The 16668-nt window shown below is 38.5% G+C and overlaps 2 protein-coding genes across 2 annotated transcripts in view; one reads left to right on the forward strand and one right to left on the reverse strand.

Moving 5' to 3' along the window:
* hcn4 (hyperpolarization activated cyclic nucleotide-gated potassium channel 4) overlaps positions 1-2867 on the reverse strand; it is an 86036-nt gene extending 83169 nt beyond the window's left edge. The window contains exon 1 of the mRNA XM_004539641.4: positions 1638-2867. Coding sequence (XP_004539698.2) covers positions 1638-2329 — 692 coding nt within the window. The 5' untranslated portion in view covers positions 2330-2867. The remainder of the gene's footprint in view (positions 1-1637) is intronic.
* A 3729-nt stretch (positions 2868-6596) lies between these two features.
* rec114 (REC114 meiotic recombination protein) lies at positions 6597-16666 on the forward strand. The gene is made up of 6 exons (XM_004539880.3): positions 6597-6872; positions 11145-11234; positions 14301-14384; positions 14709-14882; positions 15927-16001; positions 16217-16666. The coding sequence occupies exons 1-6, from the start codon at positions 6789-6791 to the stop codon at positions 16379-16381; spliced, it is 672 nt and encodes a 223-aa protein (XP_004539937.1). The 5' UTR covers positions 6597-6788; the 3' UTR covers positions 16382-16666.
* The last annotated feature ends 2 nt before the right edge of the window (positions 16667-16668 follow it).

Below are 16668 nucleotides of genomic sequence, written 5' to 3' on the forward strand. Positions count from 1 at the left end.
CCTGATTGCGTGCCACATCTGTGGTTTTAATTGTACAGTTGAGTGATTGCAAAATCATAGTGCTGAGTGCTCGTGGCACAAGCAAATGGTTCTCAGATCACCAAAATGTTTAATTATGATAATATACAGTATCCATCATCACAGCCCAAACAAGTGGGTGGCGACCTCTTTTTTTTTTTTTTAATTACTTCTCTCTCAGTGCATCTGTTTATTTTGACAGATCTCAATGACAGAGTCAAACAAGTACTTGTTTTATAAGTACTTGTAATCTTGTTTTAGGATCTTGCTCAAAGACACTTCAGAACCAGTGGCTGGTGCCAAATCTCTGACCTTTCAGTATCAGGAGAGTCTCCCCAAGCACTAAATCACCCTTCACCTGACATTTAACATGGTGAGTAAGAGAGCAGAGGGGTCAGAGAAAACACAACCAGCTGGGAGGAGCATAACAAAAATGGCAAACTGTCTAATACATATCATCCTGATGGCATGTCCTAAGTGTGTTTGGATTTACACAAAGTCATCAACAGTGTAGAGTATACCTGCAATATATATATATATATATATATATATATATATATATATATATATATATATATATATATATATATATATATATATATATATATATATATATATATATATGTGTGTGTGTGTGTGTGTGTGTGTGTGTGTGTGTGTGTGTGTGTGTGCGTGCACACATGTGTGCGCACGTGTGTGACTCAACACATTACCAAGCCCACCCAATACTCACATACACACCTGTACGCTACAGTATCATTTAGTATACATGAATGTAGTTTGGTTTAAAAGGCTATTGAAGCCAGTCTTACTTGTTAGTTAACAGCCTCTGTGTAGCCATAAATCAGGGATACTTGGCTAATAAAAAAAAATGAAAAAAAAAATGGCAATAAAACCACAGAGTAAACTGCAGGCCTGAAAGAGAGTGCTGTCTCCCTCCATTCATGTTTGCTGTCACTGAAGGAGGAATCAGACATGATCATTTCTAAACTACTCTTGAAATATGATTTACATTAACTGTAAATAAAATAAAATAACCCTATTTTTAAATTAAAGTACAAAGAAAAGTGCATTACAATAATTTAGAAATTATTTAAATGAAGACCTAATCATGAATTTTAAGCAAAAATGTCCTCCATGCTGAGATTTTCTCTAACTGCTGAAGAAACCTCCAAAAAGAATGAATATTTCATACTATATAGAATTTATTATATAAGAAGGGTTTAATCCTAATTGGGACTGGGTTGTGTCATGTGATGGGTTTTTCTGTAAGAACTAAATGTCGGCAGGCCTCTGTAGCAATATCGATACACTAAAACTAATGAATGCGGAAAAAAAAAATCTGATTTACTCTGTGAAATTGGTTCATTCTAAGAATTCTATTTTTTAAAAGTGAATGTTTTGGACTGGAGATACAGTCTTTAAATGTGAAAGAGTAAGGTGGAAAGGTGGTTAGTAGAAAATTTAGCAAAAAGGAAAAAAAATGGGCTTCTGAGCTGAGGAATGCCCCAGTAAATGAGACATACCATGAAAAACATCTGGGCCTAGTCACAGTAACATCATGTTTTTGTGAACCGTTTCCCTTTTGAAATAAGCAAGTGTGATGTGACTAAATTTACCTGAAATCACTGTAGGGGTGAATTATCCAAAATCCGGCGGATTTAACCCGCTCTTGTTCTCGTTCAACCGCCTTCTCACTTCCAAACATCCTCAGGGAGAACTTGTTGACCCCTGGTTGAAGCATTGCTCCTAACTGTCTGTGTATGAACCCAGCCTGATATAATCTCTCGTCGTCCGGCAGAATTTGATCAATGCCATCCAACTTTATAAACCCTGACTGCTGGTCTGGAGAATCATTTTGGGCACCACCGCCAGCGCCACTGCTGGCCTCCTGCGCACCTTGATCCGGCTGCCCGTCACCGATTGCTCCAGGGGGGCTCTCTTCGCTCGGGGTAACATCCCCTTCAGTGATGAGGCGTCTCTCCTCCGCAGAGTCTGAGTCGTGCACATGTCGACTTGTGATGGACGAAAGGCTGCCTCGAAATCTCCGACAATCTCCATTTGAGCTGGTCTTCATAGGTCTCCCTATGTCCGTCTCCATGATCACAGATTCCCCACTTTTGGTCTCGCCGATGCCTTTGCAGCTTCCTCCAGAGGTCGGCGACGGTGACGGTAAAGGCTTCATCCTAATGCTCTTCCTCCGGGTGTCCTTGTCTGCGTCTTCTCCTTCACCCATTATAGATGCTTTCTGTCCAATGTGCTGTGGCAAACTGTAGAGCCTTTTACGCATGGAGGAGTGCAACCTGTCCATTATGACATTGAAACACGCAGGAAATATTAAATAAATCCAGATTGTTAGCCTGTATTGTACTGGTTATTGCCACAAGCCCCGCGCTCCCTATCTGTTTGTGAGAGCGATCAGTCTGGAGCTAATCTGAATCCCTGAAAGCCTGCTACACATGACACGGACCGCCGTGGCTCTGCTGAAACAGATGAGGGATATTCTTTTTCATAATCAGACTACCTGACAGTTTGCATATGTCCTCACACACAGCCTGGGCGGTCCGCTTGGCCACTGCGTCCTCGATGTACATCTTTGTGCCGTTCCGACATTGTGCGCAAAAGTGGAAAAACTGCCTGAAAGTCACCTTAGCGTGGCATGTGAGAGACGTGCCGACGGACGGTGATACAGAGACCAGAGAAAGGTCATGCACGACGAAGGATGCTCTTTTCACAAGACGTCTTGTCAGCTTTCATAAAACAACGCAACACAATCGTGCAAAAATACAGTAAAGCATTCCAGGGACCGCTGACATCACTGTTCCATAGTCAGGGTGCGTTTTGGTGAATTGTGAATATTCATGATGCTGATCTATTGGGTTGCCATAGGAGCGAGAACTGCAAATAAGCTCAGCCCACCTTGTTTAAAGGGGAAAGCTCTCTCCATTCTTAAAATGTTCTCCCGTTCTTTTAAGTTAAGGCTACAGGTAGCCAACATGCCCATTGTTAAAAAATGATGTTGTCTTCTGTTGGAAGAGACCAAGGACCCTGCTTGCCATCGCTGTAATCAGTCTGATCTACTGCGTAATTTGCGCACACTAATACAAACGAAGCTAGAATAGACTCGTCTATAATTTGGTAAGAAGCTCTTGTATATAATTATTGGTATACGGGTGGATTCTCAGATGGAAATAAACAAATCTGTGATCTCCTAATTCAAGATTATTTTTCCAATTCCGTGTATTTATAACACGTAGGATGTCACACCCTTTTGTGCTTATTGTTCTTTTTATTTTCAGCCTAGGATGATAAAGAAAGAAAAATAGTCTAAGGGATTTTGTCTTGTGAACGAAGCCTTATGATTCTTTAATTTCATCAGTGCCTTCATTATGAATGTCCTTTTGTTTTTGTGTTCCGTTTTGTGTGTGTTTTCCTTTTTTCTGTCTCATTTCATTCATTTTCAGTGCCTGCAGCACAAGTATGACAGTTTCATTGCAAGGACATCTTTCGCTCATGTCTTCGGTACAGCTTTACAAAAGCTACATTGTTACTGTAATAGCTTAAACAAACCCAGGATAGCTGTGTGCAGCATCCTTACAAAAGCCTTTTAAAGCTAAAGCAAATTTTATCAGCAATATTTTGTAGATGATTAAAACATTAATTAAACAAGCCTTTTTTCACTATTAACAAATTATCTTATCTTGTGTCACTTCCCCAATGTCTAAACTGAGAAACATCAATGCCAGCAGTTTCTGAAGAAAGGTTATATATTCAAATTTAGACAAAAAACTTTTATCAACTATTCTAGTGGATATTGCAGAACTGCAGACACTGAAAAATAGAAGGCAATTTGCTAATGCAAAACAGCCACATTATAATTTAGGGAATCTCTTTTACTATGCTGGATTTACATAATGTAACTTCCAATACCCAAAATAAATAAATAAATAAAATGAAATGAAATGAATCCTAGCCACAAATACCTACAGCATTTGGTGAAAGCCCCCTAATTGACACACTAATACAAAGCAGTGCCTTTCTGCAATTCTATTAACAAGACCATTTACTAGGTCACTATTTTTAAGAACTTTAACTTTCAAAAATCATCCATATTGGAACAATTATGTCCTTTGAATAATAATGGCTGTGAGTTATATGGGTTGCAAATTAATTACCCAACTTAACTAAAAATGCAAGAAAATGCAAAGATGAATAATACAATTTGTAGCAAACAAAAGAATAAATTATCAATTTGTAAAGTGTGTAAGAAACGCTTCCCTCTACACCTGTGATGTCAAACTTCCCGCCGACCCAATGGGTGGGTTTGCAAACTGTGAAAATTACAGAGCAGGTACAATTCTGGACTTTTCACTGCTTTTTGTCCTTAAGAATAAATCACATCATGAAAGACTGAACTGATGATTTCATCTGAGTCATTTCATCTGAAATAGTTTTACAGCTTCCTGACTGATAAAGACAAAGACGACAAACACAAACCATTAAATAAAAGAAAAGGATTTCCATTAAATGACAGAAAAGTTATTTTTATTATTATTGATGAACAACGACTTCCTTTTTGATTTTCTGTGAAGTAACATTAGAACAAAGTCCAAGTTTGTTGTCACTTTCTTTACAAATTTTACAGTTTTATTTCTTAAAAGCTGGGCAGTGCAGTGGTTACCACTGTTGTTTCACAGCAAGAAGGTTGTGAGTTTAACTGCACAAGAGCCTTTCTGTGTGGAGTTTGCATGTTCTCCATGTGTTTGTGCTGGTTCTCTTGGGTATCCTGCTTCCTCCAATAGTCCAACTGTATGTAATTTGTTGGGTTAGGTTAATTACTTATTCTAAATTGCCTATAGGTGTAAGTGTGAATGGTTGTCTCTCTCTCTCTCTCTGTGTCAGATTGGCAACTGTCCCCAACACTCCTCTATGATAGCTGGGACAGGCTCCAGCCTGAAGAGAATGGATGGATAGATTTCTTAAGAGTGCAAGTCCATTAACTCATGCTGATGGATTCATTGATGTAGTACAGCACAATTTTTTGTAATTAGATTTGACTCGCTGAAAGAGGTAAAACACATCAGGTGGTTTGTAGGTAGGTGTTTATTTTATAGATATTAGGTAAAGTTCAAGCCGGCCCACTTAAGCTCAAATGGGGCTGTGGCCCAAAACTAAGAGTTTGGCACCCCTTCTTTACACACCGACTCTAGGGCAGAACTTAAATCTACCACAACCTGTCTGCATTACTTAGAACTCTAAATATCCATCCATCCATTCGCTTCCGCTTATCCTTTTCAGGGTCGCGGGGGGCGCTGGAGCCTATCCCAGCTGTCATAGGGCGAGAGGCGGGGTACACCCTGGACAGGTCGCCAGTCTGTCGCAGGGCCAACACACAGGGACAGACAACCATTCGCACTCACTTTCACTCACACATTCACACCTAGTGGCAATCTGGATTATCCAATTAACCTATCCCCACAAGCTGCATGTCTTTGGACGGTGGGAGGAAGCCGGAGTACCCGGAGGGAACCCACGCAAACAAGGGGAGAACATGCAAACTCCACACAGAAAGACCCCGGCCTGATGGTGGAATTGAACTCAGGACCTTCTTGCTGTGCGGCAACAGTGCTAACCACCGTGCCACCGTGCTGCCTCTAAACTCTAAATATTTTTAAATAATGCAATAGTTGCAATAATACAAATCTTATTAACCCTACCTGTGTTTTTCATCTTCTGTCTCACATCATACCTTAGCTTGGGTGTGGTCACTGGTGTATGCGGATATTTGAGTCTGTATATATACTTTTGACCCTGTGTAAATGAGAGAAAATCCAAACTAAAATCTTGTGTAACCAAATCCTGTCTTTTAAGGTAATTAAAGATGCATGCTGTACAATCATTGCTCCCAGGAAAAAGAGCAGTTCAAAGGAATCATTAAACACCCATAATTACCATGACACACATGGCTATGATCAGTGTTTGTAAACTTCTAAACACAACTGTATCTATATATCTAAGAGACACAAACTGTGAGTTACTTTCAAGCTAGGATGGCCATTTTGAAATTCTGCTCTGAGAACAGAAAACAAAATTAAAATAGAAACTGCTACATGCACTGTTGTCTTAATGTGTAGTCCAGTAGGACATATTGCCAGCTCTTATCCCAGTGAACAATGTCACTGAGCCAGCATTCAACAATACTGGAGCACTTGAACTAATGCATTATAGTTAGTATTTAGCTATCATTATAACCACACATTTAACTATTAATAATGGAACATTTCAGCAGCTCAGTCCACCTGCATCTGAAACTGGAGTCACACTCCTACTGTACACCCATACAGCATCAAGTGTTCCAAACTTGCTGGGTCACATGTGGAGACATGAGCCAGCTTCCTGCTGAGGAAGTGATGCTGAACCTTGGGTTTGTAACATACACTGTCACATGTTTCAGAACAGCTCCCTGCAAACCCACATTTTCTTACCACTGTATATATTGCACTGTAATACAGACATTACACAAGTATTGGGCAAAGGTTTGGGGCAAAGTGTTTTAACGTAATCCAAATCAGCACTGAGTGTCATGTCTCTTTAATGTTACTGTCACCTCTGACTATTTAAAAAAAAAAAAAAAGCCTCTCAGTTGACGCTGACGTTAATTTTCGCGCGCGGTCCATGTTTCGTTCAGGCTCTTCTGCTGGCACTGGATTCTGCTATAGCTGGTTGGGTTTGACAGAAAATATCAAAACAAAACTACTCCGCTGCTGGAAATGATCTCCACTCGTATTTGGAAGTTAAAACGCTATGGGCGTTTCATCCCTGGCTCCAAGGAAACAGGTGTAACACCGTGGAAGGTAACTGACCTTCATTTACGTATTACTAAAAAACCTTGCCCTAGCTAGCCAAACTTTCCTAAGCTAGCCTAGCTGTATTAGCTTTCTGCCTGACAATAACTTTAGTCAGTGCAGCGTATTGGCCAAATACACACACGAATAAAAAAACGTACTTAATATATTGTTCATTAGGATTTTTATTTAGAACCCACCTCCTAGTTAAGGAAACGTGTCTAATTTTGTGACTCATAAAGAGTAGCTTTCCCTTAGCACCATAACTGTTGATGAAACCCCAGAGTGGTGTTAATTATCTCTAATAACAACCATTTACTACGAACATTTTAAGTTATCTGCCAGCCTTAGTTAAGCTATAGTATAATACCTACAAAATTGTGAAAAAGCCCCCCCCCCCCCCCCCCCTTTCTTTATTTTTTTTTTTGGGTATTGTTAATTTTTAATATTTGCGGGACATGTTTCAGATAGTCTGACAAACTTTAGTATTAGACAAAGGTAACCAGAGTAAATAGGAAATGCAGTTTTTAAATAATGATTTAATTTTTATGCTGAATTCAATTTCACTAGCCAGGTCTGATTACTGTCTGATTACTGTCTGATTACTGTCAGACTTGCTGAATAAAAAAAAAATAGACTTAAATAGAACCTGTCTGAAAAAGTGAAGCAGGCTGAAAGATCTTAAAAAGCCACACATCATGCCACAATCTAAAGATACTCCAGAGTAAATGAGAAACAAAATCATTGACATCCATAAGTCTGAAAAGTATTAAAAAGCTTTTTCTTTTTTTTTCTTTTTTGCCTGTCCCGTTTGGCTCTTTTGCCATCAGAATTATTGTCTAAAGGCAAAGAAAGATGCCCAACGGATTTACTTTACCAAATTGACCATCCCAGCCTTGCCATAATGGTCCATTTGATTCACCTTTTATTGTTTATTTTATTTTCACTTACTGAATACGGGACAGACTTGACTGGGGGAAAGAAGGGGAGAAAGAAAGAGGGAAAGAGAAACAGCTGAGAAGAGGGACGGGGGAGAAGGGCAAAAAACATAAACCAACAGAACGGGCAGAAAAAAAAAGAGAAAAAAAATGCATATATCAATCACCTGGATCACCTGCTGAGAAAGAAAAAAGAAAACAAGCAGAAGAGAACAAGAGTAATAGAATAAACAACATCACAATGATATATGGGAATATGACAGTAAATACTAAATATTAAACATTATTGTGCAGCACATAAGATCAACAGAAAAGTGTGCTTTGAGGTAGGAGCCAAAAAGGGTGTAGTTTGTGGGTGTGATCACCCGTGTGTACACCTGTGAGCATGGACGCGCTTGTTTTTTTAAAAGGGTCCTTCATGTAATGATCTGCTAGAGGGTGTGGGGGGCCACAGCCCCGTCCTCCAGGGCATGAAGCAGGTATGGAGGAGATCAAAACTCCAGACATCCAGAGGCCCTCAGAACACAAGAGACCAAGGAAGACCAACAGAGGGGCAGCCGCGCCACTGTCCCAGAAAGAGCTGAGGAGAGTCCCAGATGAGGGCTCACTCAGCAGCCGCGGAGCAGAAGCCAGGGGGAGTTGCAGTGACGCGCCCATGAGCTCCGCCGGCAGCCAGCTGTGCCTGAGTGACCGAGCCCCAGGCCGAGAGGCCGGGGGCACCCCACCTCCGAAGTGGCCCAAGCGAGCCCCAGGCTCCAGGCCCCGATAAGCGGCCGCCAAGGAGTGAGCCGGTGTGTACCTGGACGCCCATCCCCAGACACAAAGAACCACCAACGCACCGATGTCTGAGGGAGTCCGCCACTGGCAGGGGAAGTGGTGGTGGGGGGAGATAGGCCTCCAAACCTTGGAGGGCCTGAGATGTCCCCAGAGAGGTGGCATCTGATACCCAACCTGACATATAGACACAGACATACAGGCACACACAGATACAAACATCCATTCCCACCCTCATGCTCTCATATGCACTTACTCCACACTCAACCAACGTGGAGACAGACATAAAGAGACACTGTACACACAATCACACTCCCCAAGCGTACTCTACGAACCGGGTCTAGGTACCCTTGCCCCTGGAGGGGGAACTGCACCCAGACCCAGGTGGTGTTTTCTAAGGTTGTGGTACTCTAGCAAACCACAGTGAGAGTCATTATCCACAATTGTTGGGCTACCAAAATGACTCCAAGAGTGCACTGAAGACTCATCCAGGTCAGAAAAGAACCCATAAGAACATCTAAAGAACTGCAGACCATAAAGACCATAAAGGCTCGTCTAGTTGATGGAACCATGAATTCTGTTTTCTACCAGAAACCCCTCGGTCCATCAGTTTGTGCCCTGAAGCTCAAGGGCACTTGGGTTATGCAGCAGGACAATGGTCCGAAACACACCAGCAAGTTTACCACTGAATGGCTTTGGAGTGGGCTTGTCAGAATCCAGATTTAGATTTGATTCAGATGCATAAATGCGTAAAAAATGACATTGGAGGGTTTTTCCTGATTTATAAAATTACTATTTAAAAAGTATGTCTTGCATTTTCTCTGGTTATGTTTTTCTAATATTAAAATGTCTTTGAATACCTGAAACATGTCAGTGTGACAAACACTAAGTAAATAAATATCTGGAGGTGGGAAAAAATACTTTTTAACAGCATTGTATATACTAACATGAATTTATGGATAAATATATTTTTATTGTTTTGTATGAATATAAATGAGATTACATATTTGAAAAAGCAACTTTGAAAAGTTTTTATATACTGCTTTGATTTAGGGCTCTGTACATATTTTACATAGTCGACCATCAAAGATCTTTTTTGAACTAGGGAAAAAAATGATTTACAGTATTTGGCTTTCCACTTTATAGCAGATGGAATATGTGCTGACTGGGAGCACCTTTGTTTGATGGTTTACTTAGTTCTTCCCTAATTTAAATTCAGTTTTGATATTCATATAATTGTGTGGTATAAAAACTTAGTCACATGTCCTTCAAGACATAAAATCAGATCTATGGGAACAGATTAAAAATAGAACAATAACTTAACTCAAAGTTCCTTTCCTTAATTTCTATGAGTTGCAGCATAAAACAACATTAAAACTACCTTCATTATGCTATCTAGTAGCAGGAGGTACTTTGGGTTACGTCTTGCAGTGCTGAGGCACAGAGACACTACAACTGCACCATATCTTACATTAATTTTCTTTTTGCTCTAATGTTGTCTCTGTAGGAATATAGACATATTAGCCGCAACATTAAAATCAGTGTTTCTGCAAGGAAACAAGGGGTGCTGCAATTCATGGATGTTACTTGACAGGAACCACCTACCGAAAGACCAAGCAACCCCTCTTGGCAATAGACCCTCCTGTTTGCAGCCTGGCAGTGCCTATTGCCACACTCCAAAAACTGCTGAAGAAGAACTCAAGGAGCATAACTAATAGCCCAAGGCATTGACCCAGACTCCAGACTCTCCAGATTCCCAATCAAATAGAGCATGTACTTGGGCTGTTTATGCTTTCAGTATTAAACATGAAAATGAAGTAACAAACAGCTGATGGTAGAAAAAGCCAATTTATTTAGATAATTACTGCATTTTTAAAAATAATTCTATTCAAAGTATAAAAGTATTTCACTGGTTGTACCTACTGGTTGTATAATTATCTTTTTGTTTCTGTTTCTGTTTCTGCATTTGTTTTTGTTTTTTCATGTTTGAAAAACTCCATTCCTTGTGCTGTTTTCTTTCATTAACTGCACCAGACTCTAGATGGCAAGCTAGAGCTGTGTATTTCTTAATGACACCAATGAATGAAACCAAAGTACATCTATATCATAGGGCAGCTCAGAGACATTGAGTCAAAGCATGTTATTTAAACTGAGCTAAGTCGCATTTACATTGATCACACAAGATTGCAATTGCAAATTGTAAAATTCAGTGAAAAGGCAAGTTGTGAACATTGAATTACAAGAGTTTATCTGACTAACTTTATAATAATAATAAGCTATTCCAGATACTCATGAGCCATATTGGGTAGTGCATCTCTTTTAAGAACATTTTTAATTTTCATGAAATTGTATCAGGTACACATACCTTTGGGCTGTTGAACCAAGACTTAAAATGTAGCAGAAACAAAAAAACATTACTGTCATTGTTATATTAATAAGCTACATTATTTATCTTAATCAGTAAAAAATAACAATGTTATTGATTTAAAAAAAGCATCCTTTAGAAATGCATATATCTAGTTACTTCTAGGAAAAGCAATGACTAATTCAATATTTTTCTCTTCATCAGGTACTTGAGGCAAAGGACAACAAACCTGAAATTGTCCTCACAATTGTGGAATCTGGACACTTGCTGGTCTTGCAGGGACAAGAAAGCTTGGTAAGTAGAGTAGGTTACTGTTTTTTTCTCATAGATTTCTCTGTGTGAACACAACATACAACAAAGATTACACATTAGTTTTTAGATCCCGGTACACCATATATTTTGTGGTTGTGATTCATAATTGGTTGAAATAAAATAATTAAAAAATCAGATATGTCTAATAAAAAAAAAGGTTTGAATTTTGACTTCCTTTAAATTTTTTCCCCTAAAGAATTAAGACTTTGGTTGTGTTCAAATAGTGTTTTATCTGGAAGATTTCTTATCACAGATTAAAATATACTAAATGAGAGAAAATGTAATCTGCTTGTGTTGTTTATTGTGTTGTTTGCATGTTTAAATATGCTAGTTCTCGTTTAGCAACTAATGTTTATTGTGGTGTACCTTTTTATCAAATTATGTTAATCAAAAAATGATTACACTTACAGTTGTTGAAATTATAGTTGTTTGTATTAGATCACAGCTTATTTATTTGTTGTTTGTCCTACCCCCAAATTATTGCAAGGATGCAAGCATGTTCAACTTGTTAACACAAATGTCTAATCAGCTAATTGCATGGTAGCAACTCATCACATTTAGGCCTGTGATGGTCAATCAATAGTTAATGGTCTATTAACCTGCTGAAGTTCAAGCCATACATCAGAATGGGGAAGAAAGCAGATTTAAGTTACTTTGGTGTTAGATGGGTTGGACTTAGTATTTAAGAAACTGCTGCTAGGATTTTCTAATATGACCATCTCTAAGGCTTGCAGAAAATGGTGTGAAAAGAGGAAGTATCCAGTTAGTGGCAGTTCTCTGGGCATAAATGCCAACCAAAGTGTGCTCCAAAGTGTCTCTGAATACACAACACATAAACCTTGAAGTAGATAGCAGCAGCAGAAGACCACACTAGTTGCCACTCCCATCAGCTTAGAACAGGAAACTGAGGCTACAGTCCACACAAACTCACCAAAATTGGACATTAGAAGATCGAAAAAATGTTTCCTAGTCTGATGACTCTTGAATTCTTCCACAATATTTAGATGGGAGGGTCATAATTTGGCATAAAACAACATGAAAACATGGATCTATCTTCTGGGTCAATAAACATTTAACATATTTTCAGGCGAGAATGTAGCTGTGTAAACTTCAAATATTTGCTCAATTTATCAAGACACCACATATTTTCAAAAGCGCTCCGACATTTTCGGAGACGTCTGTTACCCACCAGCTCGATAGCTAGCCGGGGTTCAAGGCTCACTAGAGCCGGTAAGAACACTGGATTCCCGGCAAATCGTTTTCAAACCCACCGCCGTCTTTTGCTACTCAGGTTAATAATCGTCAAGCAGACAACTGATTATCAGAAGTGTGAGATGCTCGAGAATATACTCCGGTGTCCTGTTATATTTTAGATAGCAAGGAGCAGACGGCTGAGTTTATTAAACTCCACCGAAACAGTCTGCAGATTTCATTAAAATTTAATAAACTATCATCTTGTCTTCATTTTTAGTTAGCACATACCTTAAACACTTAAAGCTGTAAGCTAATGGTAGTTATATAAGAGCAGATGCATGCTGGTGCAATAAGCGTTACGTTTTACTTCCAATGGATGCATGATCTGATTAGTCGACTAATTGCAAAAATAATCGGTGACTAGTCGACTATCAAAATAATGGTTTGTGGCAGCCCTACAGTGTACCTACATATATTCTCTGGTGGCTGCTTCCAGCATGACGATGTTTGCAACGGTTAGATAGTCTCAAACTGGTTTCTTGAAGATGACATTGAGTTTACTGTACTCAAATGGAGTCCATAATCACAAGATCTAAATCTAATAGAGGAATTTTGGGATGTGGTTGAACAGTAGATTAACATCATGGATGTCCAGCTGACAAATATGCAGACTCTGTGTGATGCTATTGTGCCAGTATGGAACAAAATCCATGATTTTTCAACCAAATATGGACCAATATGCACTTTTTACACCTTAATGAATATAATAGGCCATGAAAAAAGGGTCCAATTCCAGTACTGGCAAGCTGTAATGAAGTGGTTGGTTAGCATATGTACATATTTCTACATACATTTCCATATATGTATAATACTTTGTTTTGATAATTTTCTTTAGTTAAAATGGACAAGGATGAAAATGTTTACATAACATAGTCGATGTAGTATAAATGTCATTCTAAATAAACTTTAAGCATAATAATAAGAGAAAATGTGTGGAATTTCCTCTGCAGATTTTTTTGAGATCTGAGAAAGTATTCTGTTTTCCAGACAAAAGGGTTCAATGAAGGCCATATGAAATATTCTGTTGAAGAGCTTGACATTTCTGCCCAAATGTGAGGGGATTTGACTGACTTGTTTTGGATGCATGAAGCCAAATATCACTCTGAGCTTCTAAATGCAAGTTCAAAATGACCTTAATAATGTTTCTATACTATTACTACTATTCTAAAAAGAACTAAAGGCTTTTTATCATTTTAAGAAAAAGTATTTTCTTCAGTTTCTTCAAGTTTTCCTTTAATATAACAGAGTGCAGTTTTTTAAAACTTGATGCTTTTTCATGGACATTTGAGGATGATAGTTCTCCTATTGCTTGCCATGTGTGATTTTACATAATGCAGAATGATGACATTATAGGACTACAGAGCGCTTGCTCCATAATATAGTGCAGTTGTTCTAAGTCAACCTTAATTGACTAACCTACATTGTTTTGTTTTTTTTTAAGTCAAAGCAAATGTATGTTTACAGGGTTTTTAAGTAATACCAGGCTAATGTTTCCTTATAGCGTGTTTATCTGCTTTTGTGAAAAATCTTAACAAGAGCCTCAGAGCGGAAGCTTTAGGGTTATTGAGCAAATAGAGACCCCTGCAGACAGTTTTTGGTAGCATTTTTTTTTAACAGGTTTATTAAACTGTAATGCTCTTTTTGTGTACTTTGGGTTTTCTAAATAATTCAAGCATTTGGCTACAAAATAAGAGTATTTCAAATTGTATTCGTGTATATTTTTCTTTATATATTAACATGTCAGAATGATCGAACTGTTTTATGCCTCTGCTTTGTTCTCTTATCTTTTCTCAGGATACAATTCCTTTGCTGTGTGGCTCAGATTCTATTAAAGTACACCAGAAATCTGATAATCTGATGATTCGATTTATTGTGAAGGTGAGTGGTGAGATGCATTTCAATCCCACAGAATTTATCTCAACGTCCATGGCAATATCTTAAACCCCTTACAAGCTCAAGACCATTACATTCACAACATCATAACAAATTGAAGGGGAATACTTACAAAGCAACAGATTTTAATGATTAGGTGTTTTTTTTTTGTTTCTTGTTTTTTTTTTGCCTGTGACGGCTGCCTTGTTCTTTTGTTGCTTGAAGATTACATTTAAGTGTCTAAATACCCGAGCTCATTTTCCACAGATTGTGTTTTTCTTGGCGCAGTTTTGACTGACAGATACAGACTGAGTTTGTGGATTTCTGCAGGGTGAGAGCCGCATGATAAGGATGCAGTTTGATGGATGCAGCATGGCAGAGGCTATAAATGAGTGCTCAAGTGCTGTGGAAAAACTGATGGAGTACATACCTGTCACCACTCAGGATTACGCCCCACCACAGCCTAATCAGCCCCCTGCTGCGGTACCTGCACCAGCAGTACAGGTCGCCCAGCTTCTATTTCATTTAATACAATTTCAACATCAAAAACAGAACTAGTTTATGTCCATGCATTTAAAATATTTTACCAGGATGTCCACAACATAGAGATAATATGTGACTTTACTTTTTTCTGGGATAGTCTTTTATGGAACTGGAAAAGGAGCATCCTTTATTGTGTAAATTTAAAAAGTATATCAACATAATGTAAATTGCCATAATTAAAGTTGTTACCTAGGCATTACTCTGTGCATTTTAAATAGTGGTATCACAAGGGTGTAGTCAGCTCCATCTATATAAAAACCCCAGATTGCACTCACTAGATGGTGCTATTGACAATACTGTCTTATTCTTAGAGGTCACACTGCAACTACAGTATGTGAGAAAGACTATGAAATATATATCAATCATTAGCCAATAACAGTAAAAGATAAGGTTTAGAATACAGCAATTTAAACAGATTCATATACTATAATGCAGGAAAGGATTTTAAATAGTTTATGAATTTAACAGTTTGAAATGCACGACCCTTAAGCCCTGATAAAAGTACTTCTTGATAATGTCTTTAGTATTGAAATTGCTGATTAAGAAAACAAACCAGCATTTATAAAACACAAAAACAAAAAACATGCTCTGAAAACCTTTCAGCAGTTGTAAGTTAAACTCTATAAACATACTGAACTATTGTAAGGGTGAGACTATTTCTTTAACAATCATACTCATTGTCCTTCATAGCAGTAAGCCAGTCATCGTTTCTTTCTTTATTTTTAAACTTGAAATCGTTCATAACATATGATTAACCAAACCAAATTCTTCTGCTTCTGGTCTTCAGAGCATTTAACATGAAGGACTGGGAAAGGAACGGACTCCACTATGGGGTTGAATTTGACCTTTAGAAAACAGACAGAATGAAGGAGCTGAGATGAAAGGATTTGAGGGGTGGAAAACTTTCAATTAGTAATAAGGCCATTGATTGGTCTCTTAACCCTCTGGTGTCAAGCTGTGCATATCAAATCTTCTTTTCTTTTGTGTTTCATCATGTGCCAGCAGACTTGTCAGGAAAAAGCTGTGGGAGTTAAACCTGAGGTTGTCCGAGGAACTGTGTCCATCAAACGTCTTACCCAGGTATTGATTGTGACATAAGAGGCAGTAAAGCTAACTGCTATTAAAATGAAGCTTCAACTATGCAACATGTTAGTTGTAATTTTGCAGTAGGCTTAATTTGGAAATGCAAAATGATTGTTGAGTGGCTTTTCTTTTAAATTATAAAGGCTGGCACAGGGTTCGCAATCAGTTCTTTTTTTCCAATTTTACTTAAATATTTTCTGGACCTCCCACAGCACTGCTTGGGAGACACTGCTGTGACTCTACCTCGAGTATATCAACACAGTTCTTTTGGACAAGGTGACTTAGAGCATTTCCTGCGTGTTTGTCTGCTGGATCCCACCTTTTATGGATTTGTAGAGAAGGTGGAAGGGGAGCTGAGGAAACTGGTTGAAGAGTAAAGAATCTTAACAAGAGCTCAAGGCAGAAAGGTCAAGTTTGCGTGTGTGCATGTGTGCGTGTGTGTGTGTGTGCGTGTGTGTGTGTGTGTGTACGTACATGTTTGTGTTTTTTTCTTTTTCTTTTACTTGTTCGTGTAGGCAGTGCCTGTTGGTGGAGGAGTGTTTTGTTGCTTTGGTGCCAGTGTTCTTTGAAATTATATTACACATTAGTTGTTATGTTACATGGGCCAAAGAGGATGCTTTGAATATCATTACATTTGTTGATTAAAGAATTTGCAAAACAAACA

This window comes from Maylandia zebra, linkage group LG1 (genome assembly GCF_041146795.1).
Source record: "Maylandia zebra isolate NMK-2024a linkage group LG1, Mzebra_GT3a, whole genome shotgun sequence".
NCBI lineage: Eukaryota > Metazoa > Chordata > Actinopteri > Cichliformes > Cichlidae > Maylandia > Maylandia zebra.